The sequence below is a fragment of the Sceloporus occidentalis genome, unplaced genomic scaffold, assembly GCF_023333645.1.
Source record: "Sceloporus occidentalis isolate IW3139 unplaced genomic scaffold, rSceOcc1.0.p SCAF_1, whole genome shotgun sequence".
NCBI classification, from domain to species: domain Eukaryota; kingdom Metazoa; phylum Chordata; class Lepidosauria; order Squamata; family Phrynosomatidae; genus Sceloporus; species Sceloporus occidentalis.
The window spans coordinates 23,569,303-23,581,767 of record NW_028316981.1 but is presented as its reverse complement, the minus strand read 5'-3'; the positions used below and the strand labels follow the sequence as shown (position 1 = coordinate 23,581,767).

General features: G+C 40.5%; 1 protein-coding gene across 6 annotated transcripts in view; it reads left to right on the top strand.

The window, feature by feature from the left end:
* Positions 1-12,465, top strand: part of LOC149321201 (gamma-aminobutyric acid type B receptor subunit 1-like) — a 204,411-nt gene that overhangs the window by 121,941 nt on the left and 70,005 nt on the right. For all 6 annotated transcript variants that reach the window (XM_089516581.1, XM_089516590.1, XM_089516554.1 and 3 more), the window contains one exon: positions 1,930-1,962. In XM_089516581.1, the coding sequence (XP_089372707.1) occupies positions 1,930-1,962 (33 nt within the window). The remainder of the gene's footprint in view (positions 1-1,929; positions 1,963-12,465) is intronic.

Sequence of the window (12,465 nt, the reverse complement as noted above, 5' to 3'; positions counted from 1 at the left end):
GTTCCCAGTTTGCAACACTAATCTGAATTTCTCAAATCCCAAGACTAAACGACATGAGGGCCAGCGTGGTCTAGTGGTTTGGGTGTTGGACTATGACCAGGGTTCAAATCTCTGCTCAGCTATAGAAGCCCATTGGCTGACATTGGGAAAGTTGTACTCTCTCAGCCTCAGAGGAAAACAAAGGCAATCCCCTCTGAACAAATCTTACCAAAGATTTGCCTTAGGGTGGCCATAAGTCAGAAATTACTCAAAGAAACACAACAAGACTATACCACACTAGATCACATTAGTGTCACAATGGCAGCATCTCTGGCATTCTTGCAGGGAGGAGGAATATATGGCATTCTATCACAACTTAGAGCCTGTTAGTTAGCAGGAGGACTGAACCCTTATTTGTTTATCAATTCATTTAACATGCTTACACCCCGCCTTTTTTCACAGAGTGAATGCAGTATAGAACAGGCCTGCAGTTAGAGCAGCTTACATAAGAGCACATTGTACAATAAGTAAAGAAAGAAATACAGTATAAAATTACAACAGAATCAATTAACATCAAATAAAACTGCAGTAATGGAGGTAAGCATCACTAAAATAACAAAGCAAAGAGAAAAATCAATTAAAAGCCTTTTGGAACAGCTATGTCTTTCCCAGATGCCTATAAGAACAAAGCTAGGGAGGGAAGTTCCCTCTCACATGCACACACAAAACCCTGCTCCCCTCTCCTTTCCTGTGTTGTAGTCTTGCTAATTCCTGTACAAGGAGGCATTATGGTTTGTAGAGAGGGAAGAATCAATCCTCATGCCTTCCCTTTGCTTCAGCTGGACTTGGGAAAAACCTTCCACTGAAGCCAGTTGAGAGCTTTTATTTTTCAAAACCTACTTGTTGGGGATGGGGGAGATGAGAGGGGAGGCGGCCACAAGATAGATGGGAAAGCTTTACAGGCCCTATTCAACCTATGGGAGGTTCCTGACCTTTCGATCAAAGTGGTGAAGTCTGATAAACCTCCCTTGAATTGGTGTTCTGCAAAGTGGATTCCACTGCCCCAAAGGCATGTGTCCAATGGCTATTTCTTAATCAGCAACGGGACTTGGAACATAATAACAATAATAATAATAATTTATATTTTCCGCCTCTCCCTGCGGATCGAGGTGGGAACAAAGTCTGAGATGTTGAACAAAGAGTACAGGTGGAACAGATTCAAGAAGCAGAGCCTGAGAAAGTTACTTTTGAACTGCAGCCCCCAAAATTCCTCTCACTGATTATCTTTCAATACTCCACCAGAGGATTATGGGAGGTGAAATAAAATTTAAAAAGTAACTCTACCAAACACCGAGGGAAAGGTATTCATTCCATACTAGAAACAAAATAGCTTCTAAAAATAAGCAAGCAGAAACTTCATTGTTTTTTGTGGGCTTTTCGGGCTATGTGGCCATGTTCCTGGCATCTTCAGAGAATGTTGGCATGGGAGTTAGTGGGGTATGTATATACTGTGTGACCCTTGGTTGAGAGGAAGTGATTTACATGTTAATCTCTGTGTTGGTCTGCTGTTGAATGGCAAGGTCTCAGGGTGTCTATTTAATTAATGATCCACTTCATTAATTAAACTTCATTCTCAGTCTTAGGTTGCATCTATACTGCAGAATTAATACAGTTTGACACCGTTTTAACTGCCATGATTCGATGCTCTGAATTCTGCAATTGTAGTTTTGTGAGGTATTTAGCCTTCTCTGTCAGAGAACTCTGGTGTCACAACAAACTACAAATGCCAGGATTCCATAGCATTGATCCTTGGCAGTTAAAGTGTTGTCAGACTCTGAAAAGAGTGTGTTATTCTGGAACTTAACTATTCTGTTTAGGGAGAGATGAGAATATTTTTCCACATCTTTTGTGGGTCTGATCATCACTTTCTCTCCTTGCTTCCTTCTACAGTGTGGCGTCCTCCTGTTTCCAGGTCTGGATCAGGTGAGTTGCTTTTTACCTTCCCTTCCTCTGTGCTTTCTCACATCTCCAAATCTGTTTCATCTTCACCCCACCCTACCAGATCTTGGTCTTGCCTTGTATAATCTCTCATCCTAGCATCCACCTCCAGCTGATCCTAAGGGACCTGATATCTGACAGGGCTTTAATCCCTCTGCGGTCCTGACTCCCAGCTGCTAAATTCATGATTCTGCCTGCATGGAAAAGATAGGTGTGTGAGCATCATGTGGGAGAATGTAAAGATTTGACATTTCTCACTAATCCCAGAGTGACCTACATCCCCAGACTGGAATAACAGGCAGCTGAATGCAATTCAGGGGCCCGGCAGGAGCAGAGTGTCAGTAAAGTGGCAGAGTTAACAGGCAAAGCTAAGGGCAGGAAGGCAAGTGGAAAGGCTTCTGGGGAATAGATTGGAGCTACAATGTCTGTTGCTTTTATTTTCCTTTGTTTAAAGTCAAGGCTGGCTGTAAATGTTAAAGCCAGACATTGGAAAATTAATATTTTTTTTACTATAATCCCTAATATTCCCCTTGCCAGCATTGAGAGTTGGAGTCTAAGAAAATTGTTTTTCCTAACTCTGCAATTCAATGCTCTGGGGTTGCGGGGAAGAATGATATTTATTTTCCAGTTTTCACTGAAAATAAGAACTTTGTTAAGTTTTTAAAAAGTGCACACTGCCAACATTCAGAATATTTTCTTTTTCTTCATTGTTTTTGTTTTGTTTGTTTGCTTGCTTTTCTTAGGTGGGTTTGGTTAGTGTTGTTTTCTTAAAAATCTCAAAAGAAATGTAAGATAATAAATTCAGCCTCCAGACTCAAGTACAGGGGAGGGCAAAGTGTGGCTCATATGCCTCATGTGGCCCCCGGGGCCATTTTTGTGGATCCTAGGTAGGAAAAAATGGCAATTTCCCCCCCCCCCCCAACAATTATTCTTATTCCTGTTCTTATTATTTTCCTCCAAAATGTTCTCAGATGCCCTATGGGGTGTGTGGGTGTCATTTCTACAATGTTTGGAAGCCCCCTAAGCCCTCCAAGGTAAAAAAAATGCAAAATTTTAAAAACAAATTGTCCCAAAATGCCTTCTAATGGTTGAGTGGGAATTTCCACAATGGTTTAGCCCCATTACCACCACCACCACCAAATTAAGCCCTAGAGAATCCTTTTTTGGAAATACAACATGAACAGGAATTTAGTAGTAGTTGTAGGAGTAGTATCCTGCTCTTCTCCCAGAATTGGGACCCAAAGCCATTTACAGTCTAAGAACACAATACAATTAAGTATGATACAGCCTAAAAACACAGCACAAGGGACTTCTTTTCACTTCCTATTGTTTTAAAAGGCCTCTCTTGGATCTAAAAGGGCCCCAAAAGCATGGTGAAAATGCCCCCTATATCCCTGAGAGAATTTAGGAGCAAAAGGTTGTGGGGCGGGCAAAGTCAGTATGATGGGAGAACAGCCCTCCAAAGTCTCCTCAGCAACCACTACAGCTTCCTACCCTTTCACAGTTCCCAATCCTTGTAGAGCCTTTCCCACTGCAAAGGAATGGGGTAAATTTTTAATGCTTCTACAACATTTGGGAAGGAGAGTACTTCTTTATGCAAATAAATGAAGTACAGTCAGTCCTCCATATCCATGGATTGTTTTATCCACAGATTCAACCATCCACTGCATGAAAATATTCCAAAAAGATATACTGTAAATTCCAAAAAGCAAACCTTGATTTTGCCACTTTATATAAGGGACACTATTTTATTGTGCCATTGTATATAATAAGACTTGAGCATCCATGGATTTTTGGTATCCACGTGGGATCCTGGAGCCAAACCCCAGCAGATACCAAGGATGCATTGTGTATCATGGAAAATGGCAAAGAATCTTCAAGTGTCTTAAACACAAAGGTTATGATGTAACCTTTTGCAGACATTGTCTATGGAATCCAATGCATGAAGAGTTATTGTCAGCTGACAGATGGGGGTATAGACAGTGTGGTCAGAAGGAAGTGAAATACAGAAAGCATAGACAGTAATAAATCCCTTAACAGTGTCCATTAACAAAACTAGTAGGATGGCAATGTAAGCAGATATCCTTGTATGGCTAACCAAGTTAAGCATATGTAGTGTGCTTAAAAAGCCTTTGTCCTTATCTAAACCACTTGAGGAATTTTTGTTCTGCTGTTTCACCTTGAAATATGTCTTTGGAGAGGGGGTTAGTCCAAGGACATCTTGGATGTGCAGAGAAGTTGAAGCATTCTTTCTTTTTGATAAAAAATATTGCCGTTTTTTAATTTTAGATTTGTGTTTAGAGATAAGCCATATTTCTTCCACTTGGTATGCTAGTTTTCTCCATGTAGGGAGGTGTGTGTATGTTGGGGGGAGAGCACAGGGATGATGACTCAAACATATAAAATCACACCTTCAGCCTGAAACGGTGCACTCCAGAAAAAGCTAAACCTATTCTGCAAAACTGTATAAACAATTTAATATGCAAAAACAATTTAATAAACAAAAACTACCAAACCTTGTTAGGAAAATGGGTTGTATTTATGACTGCATTGGGTGCCATAACATCTCTTTTACCTTTGCAAGTTCCAAACAAGAAGAGGGAATTATTATTATTGGGTTGGGAAATACTCCCTGGTGCCATTTTCAAATCTGTGTATTGATTTGATTTGATTTATATTTTGACCATTACTCAGAACTGGGATCCATGGTGGCTTTCAACATAATTACAAAGAAAATTCCAATAAAAACACCATCAATTATACATATTAAAATTATCTGTATTAAAATCTAGTTATTATATTAAAATATGAATTAAATTAAGATACTTAACTTAAATATCCATCTATAGTGCATGGCTATCTATTTATATAGTGCATCAATGTACATGGCACATTACAAGTAAAAGGCCACCAGCAAAACAGAAACAAAACCTAGTTCCCTGCCCTTAATCTAATTAAGACATGACTCAAAAGGAAAAGGGGATGGCAGTGTGGAAGTAAATTAAATCCAGCAAATACTGCCTCTTCTTCACCCTCCTTGCTCAGCCAGGACAGTGGCAATTAGAATGGAGGGAGGGCCTTTCATCTTCTTCTGGGCCTAGGCATGAAGGACTTATGTCTACCTCTTCTTCTCTCCAAATTAAAATGTTAAAAAGTTTGTGTCTAGTTAAGACTTTTGTCCGTATGGGCAAGCAATTGCTGAAGTCCTGCCTGAGGAAGGATGCTAGTCTAGACTCCCTTTGAAAGAAGCTCTACAATCTGGGAGCTGCCACAAAAAAGCCACTCTCTCACATCTCACCAAATATACCTTTTAAGATGGTACTGAAACAAGGGGTTTGTCTGGTGCCCGTAACCTTCCCCAGCAAGACCAAAAGTAGGATCTTTCCATACTCTCCCAGTTTCACAGATAAAACCCAGGATACATGTGGCTAAGCAACAATAGAGTGCTGTCAAGGTGTACAAACCCTTTGCACTCAGTATGAAGCGATTGAAGTAAGCTGAGAACAAAGAGGGAGGAGGAGAGAGAAACTAGGAAATTTTAAGGGCAGCTGAAAAAATGGAATGACAGAAGATTAATCAGGACTGTCCCTTCCAAATCGGAACAGCTGGAGGACATGTCCTTTCTGTAGAGTCAGTTAGTCAATTACAAATCCATTTAACAGTTGCTTTGTCTAACCCACATTTTACTAGCTTGTTTGCAAGAATGTCATGGGGAACCTTGTCAAAGGCCTTACTGAAATCAATATATACTGTATCCACAGCATTCCCTTCATCTACCAAGCTGGTAATTTTATCAAAGAAAGAGATCAGATTTGTCTGGCATGACATGTTTCTCTGAAACCCATGTTGACTTCTTGTGATTATGGAATTGCCATCTAGATGTTCACAGACTCTCTGTTTAATGATCTGCTCTAGAATCTTTCCTGGTATAGATGTCAGACTAACTGGACAATAATTGTTTGGATCCTCTTTTTTCCCCTTTTTGAAGATGGGGACATTTGCCCTCCTCCAGTCTGCTGGGACTTCTCCTGTTCTTCAGGAGTTCTCAAAGATTATTGCCAATGGCTCCGATATTACATTTGCCAGTTCTTTTAATACCCTTATATGTAGTTCATCTGATCCTGGAGACTTATATTTATTTAGATTAACCAGGTATTCCAGTACTATCTCTTTACTTATTCTGTGCTGAATTTCCCGTTTTCTGTCTTCTGCTCCACTTTCCTCAGGTTGAACACCCTTTGCCTTTTTGTGAGAAGACTAAGGCAAAGAAGGTGTTGAGTAATTCTCTCTCCTCTTCCCATTTTTCCATCTCTGTCCTCAGCTTGCTGCAAACTGAATTAAAAGTTAAAAAGTCATTTGCACCAGTTAACTTGAGCGGGGGAAAGAGGAGAGGAAATGGGAGAACAGAGACTTCCCAGTTGACTCAGGAAAAAGCAAAAGCCTCCCCAAGTTTATGTGTTCTTCATCATTAATAACTTTTGCCATGCTTGATCCCACACTGATGTTGCTTGGCCACACATGTTCCAGTTTTCATCTGTTAAATGTTGGGGGTATATTAATGGCAAGGTTTGTCTGAATAAATCTTGCCCAGAAAATCCTATGACAGGATTACAATAACGTGGAGCTGACTTGAAGGCACATAACAACAACAAAATCCCTGATACTGCTGTATCACAGGATGTTACTAAGGCATGTAACTCCAGTCAAGATGATTATTAATGAGTGCATGAACAGAGAAATAGTTTAATGTTGTGGATAAAAGCCTGAGCAATGAGCAGAGGCCTGGTCAAATCTCAGCTCCACCAGAGAGTCACAGCACTCAGACTGATAACTGTCCCCATTATATAGATGGAGGTGGCTGAGAGGTAATGTATCAGCCATTTTATTACCTTTTACACACACACACACACACACACACACACACACACACACACAGAGGGGGGGTGTTGAGGGTGAGGATGAAAATGATCCTAGTTTAATTCACACGAGTGTTTTAAGTACTTTCCTGAATAATGTATATAAAGAGTGTTGAGCACTGAGGAAAACTGATGCATTGCTGCCACATACATTATAATAGCAGTGTTTAATCAGATGATTCAGGTGTTGGCAACTTGTGAGCCTCCAGTTAGACTGCAGTAGCCATGATCTCACACAGTTGGTTGTAATGGCTAGAAGTGATGGGATTTGCAGTCCAGCCATAGCTGGAGAGCTATGAGTTTCCCACACCTGGGGGGCGGGTGTGGGATTGTCAGATCAATTGATTTTAAATTCTCTTTAATCAGCTAAAATGGCTCCCCGAAATAATTTTTATGCTGAGTTTTTATAACAACATTTTTATGTATGGACCTCCTGTGGTTGTTGTTGTGTGCCTTCAAGTCATTTCCAACTTATAGCAACCCTTAGGCGACCCTCTGATGAGGTTTTCTCAGCAAGATTTATTCAGAGGAGGTTTGCCACTGCCTTCCCCTGAAGCCAAGAACATAGGATGGACTTATTAAAACTGCAAATGGCAAGCCCCATTTTAAAAGAGCCTTCCTTCCTTCCTTCCTTCAATTTCAGACACAGAAGATTGCTGCTTCTAAAATGATCCCTGCAACAGTAGACAAACACAACATCCAGAAGCAAAGGATCTTATGCTCCCTCCAACTATGATTAATCAATTAAATTTTAATTAGTCAGGTTGCATGTTGTAATTTCCCAGCTGTCCAACCATAAGAAGTCAACGGCAGCCAAAGGTCTCCTCTCACGTGATCCTGCTAATTTTATTCCATCGCAGAACAGGACTAAGACCCTATGAACTGAACTCTCTGTACCACTTGGCCCTGGATGCAACTGCTTTCTTATCCAAAGCACCATTTTCTCCAGCTCATGCTGATGTTCTTGAAAATTCTTGGATAAAAGGAAATTATTGTGATCTTGCTATATTAATTCCCTCCCTTCCTATCCAAAGTTAATAAGAACCTGATGCCTAAGTCTAGAGCATATCGGTTCCTCCACTTTGTTGCCATCCTCTCGGAAACCAATTCTAGGACAGCAGTTCTGTGGTCTTTTGTACAAGCTGTTTCTTGCTTATAAAGGGCATTTTGAACGAGAGAAGCTACCAATTGTTTTTCTGAATCCAAGAGCTCATATCTCTTCTGAGCACATACACAGACTGCCTTTCTTTTATACTTCAGTAAATCAAAGTCAGCCCCCAGACGTATTGTACTAAACTGACAGAAAACTTGACATCCACTTCATTTTTATATATTTCTTCCAAGGAGACCATTTTGTCCCAACAACAACCTGTGAGCTAGGTTAGGTTCACAAAGAAAGCAGCTGGCCTGGGGGTCACTTAGGGTGCATCTGCACTGTAGAAATAATGCAGCTTGGCACCACTTTAAGTGCTGTAGCTCCATCTTATGGAAGCCTGGGATCTGTAGTTTTACAAGATCTTTAACTTTCTCTGCCAAAGAGTGCTACTGCCATACAAAACTACAAATCACAGGATTCGGTAGGTTGGAGCTATGGCAGATAAAGTAGTGTCAGACTGCATTATTTCTGCAGTGTAGATGCAAGCCTAGTAAAGTTTGTGGATGACTGCAGACTGCATGGTTTTGTTATTATTTTATTATTTTATTTATTTATATCCTACCTTTCTCCCAGTACAGGGTCTCAAATTTGTCTTTTCCAATCCAAGATTTTAGTCACAATACCTCACTGGTTCTCATTCATGCACACAAAAGCTCTGGTGGCTCTCTTTAAACCAGTGCTTAGCTTTTCATAATAGGCTGGCTCTCCTCTTACTGAATTGAATAGGGAAGGGAATTTTTTGCTCCAGCTCAGGTTGTAAACAGCCAAATAAATGAAATCTTTCTTTCTCTCTCCTGTTCCCATTTGAGTTAGGTTTCTGTACCAACCCAATCTCTTTGGGATTGCAAACATTTACAGGAAGAGTCATACACATTCTTCCCATATGCCTTTGATGCATCTCAACTGTTGCTTTCAAGGGCAGTGTCCATTCTTCTCAAAGTGGGGCACACCTGCCCAGAATTCTTGATCACTGGTGCCTTTTGGTGCAGCATCACTGATGTGGTCAGAGCTTCCATTGGGTCTCATTTGCATGCACACTTTGTCCCTTTGTCAAGTCTGAAGCTTGTTGCATGGATGCCATTTCTTCCGTTCTTCCCCTCTGGGTTGTTTTTTAAAATGCTGTCAAGAGTGAGATCTGCTCCTTGCTCAATCCACAGCTTGTCAATTCCAAGCCACAGCATGGAAAGCTCACCTTTTTGGACAGAATTTTCAGAGTCCCTCCAGCCAGCCCCATGATCTCTTTTCTAAGTTCTGCAACTCTGATTTGGAATTGTGATGTGCTGTGGTTTCATATCACTGTTTTGCTGCCAGGAATAATCTTGGGAGATTACAAATTGTTGTTCTTCATCCTCTGAGTCATCCCTGGGTGGCCTTAGAATGACTGGGGCCATACAAATCTAACTTTTAATAGGTCAGGCTATTTGCCATCCAGGTCATTTTTTTTCTACTCTAGTTGGTCATGGCTCTCTAGATGCTCAAGGCAGGGAGCCTGTCACATGAGTTCCTAGCTCATCCACAGTGTATAGATGAGGCAGTTCTCACAGGAGCGAATCACTGGGCCTTTTTGATTAATGAGGATAATTACATCATCTGCTATCCTCCCACCAGATTTCCCAATTTCCTCTGAATTTAGCTATATGTCTCACTGTAGTTTAGGGATATATGGATCTTCCCAGCAAGAGTATATTGTTATAAGCTATCCCTGCCCTAATAGTATTTGGGAGTAGCTTACTTTTATATAAGCAATTCAAGATTCTTTAGCCTTACAAAAGACATGCCAACATTGTTTTGTTGATAAAAGTCAACAGAATTGCCACAGATTTTGAACTGGTGGAATGTAAATTGGTAACTGTCAGAATGAGTGACTACACATATCCTGATCTTTCAACATGAGAAAGCCAGGTATTGAGCGTGGGACCTCCTTTCTTCATTCAAAGCCCATTTTCTGCCACTGTGTTGCCATTGCTCCTGATAGTGCTGTCTGGAAGAACATTACCCAAGATCTTGTTTCTGTTGTGTTCGTGACATGCACATGGAGGCTGCCCAAGCAGTTCACATCACTATCCCTAAGATAATAATCTCTTTGGGACAATGAATCTCAATGTATCCCTCTGACCTGTTTGCTCTCCAACTTTCCATTATGACAGAAAGTCTTGAGGAGCTCTGAATTTGAGTTTGGTGTGCTTTCTACAAGAGCAGAACTAAACCTCATACTGCTACATATGTTTTCTGCAAGCCTTTCATGTGTGCACCTTAATGCAAGTTTACAGCCTAATTATTATTATTATTATTATTATTATTATTATTATTATATCCCGCCTCTCTACAAAATGCAATCAGGGTGGATATATATATATATATATATATATATATATATAGAAGAATGTGCGACAGAAATGGGGCAGAAATTTGTGGAACAGAAGTCTAAGCACAGATTTGTATGAAAAAGAAAGGATTCATTTAGTACAAAAGCTTCAGCAATGCACAACTCTAACCTTCCAGGTGGTATAAGTTCCCCTATTTGTGTGGCCAGCCCTGCTATTAGGCAGAATAAGGCAACTGTATCTGGCAGTAGCAATCCCATTCTAGATGCCCTTGTAGATGTCAAAAACTGCGGGACCTCAGGTCCTGTCGTTTACAATGGCAGCACACCATGCATGCAGCCACATCTGCACAGCCATATGCACATGCTGCCATTGGGGAGAATAGGGTGGGGCCATCTGCAGATGCTCCAATCTGCAGATGGCAAGCCCATGTATAGTAAGGAACAACTGTAAATCACTCTATTCTGCTTTGGACCTCACCAAGAATACTGTGCCTAGTTCTGGTCACCACAATTAAAAAAGGATATTGGCAAGTTGGAGCATGTCCATAGGAGGGTGACCAAAATGACGAAGGGTCTGGAAGCCATGCCCTATGAAGAGAGACTTAGGGAGCTGGATATGTTTAGCCTGGAGAAGAAAAGGTTAAAAGATGAGAGGATAGCCCTGTTTAAATACTTGAAGGGATGTCACATTGAGGATGGAACACGCTTATTTTCTGCTGCTCCAGAGACTAGGACATGGAACAATGGATTAAAACTACTGGAAAAAAGATTCCACCTAAAGATTAGGAAGAACTGACAGTAAGGGCTGTTTGACAATGGAATATGTTGCCTCACTCTCTTATTAACAGCCCTCTTACAAACTGAGGGCTGTGGCTTCCTTAATCGAGTTTGTCAAACTATAATGTGGTCTCTGCCTTCTCCTACTAACTTTCACTTACCAAACATTTCCATTTTTTCCAATGAATCATGTCTCATGATGTGTCCAAGGTATGACAGCTTAGTCCTTTTGGCTTCTACTGAGAATTCAAGGTTGATTTTCAATTAGGCCCATTTATTTGTCTTTTTGGCAGCCCATGGTTTCTGTAGAACTCCTCTCCAGCACCATATTTCAAATGAATTGATTTTCTTTCTGTCCGCTTTCTTCACTGTCCAGCTTTCACAACCATGCATAGAAATCAGAAATATTATGGCATGGACAATGCAGACATTTGTATTCAGTGATATATCTTTACACTTGAAAATCTTTTTTAGTTCCTTCATAGCTTCCCTTTGCAGCCCCCGTCTTCTTCTGCGTCTACACCATATTTTATAAATTCTAGCCTTAGTGTTTGCTTCCTGCCATTCTGATTACTTCTATGCATAAGACAGATTCTTTCTGTCTCATTTGTTCCATCAGTCTCTCTTGGAAGTAAGCCCTCTGTTCTTTTCATCCTGTTCACTGCTTTTAAAAGAACAGTACTTTTCTTCCTGTTCACTGCTTTAAGAAAATTATAACAACATCTAGAAGCCATTGAACTCTCCTTGCATAAAGAATAGGGTGTTTCCATTGGTATAATACATGTCAAGTATATAAACAGTTGGAATTTTTAGAGGTAGAAAGTTTTAGCTTTCCCTTTTTGGTTAGAGGTCTTAATTAGCTATAAAGCCTGATCAACTTATGTTAAGCTTCTAAGCCTATAATCACAGACCTCTTGTCTGCATAGTGCAAGAGTCATATCTGCTGACTTACTAACAGCTGTAGAAATATAGAAAACGTTTGCAGTCTTTGATTTCTAAGTTGTTGATAGGAGAAAATTTTTGCCAAAGTTCAAGACAGGCAGGACGAGGGAAGTTATTTTAGGGTGTGAGCTGCTGTGCCAGCTCAAATGAGGCATCTCAGAAAAAGAAACCTGATGGTCAAGGCTTTGCTAAGAGTTATTGCAATCCTTGCAAGGACAGCTAACCACAGAGGGGATAAATCATCCATTCTAAAATGTTGGGTACACTAAGTGTGGGGCCATACTTTGATAAATTAATCATCATATTTTAAATGCTAGCCTAAGTACAGTCCGCCCTTCTCTTACATGGGGGATCTGTTCCGGACCCCCCGC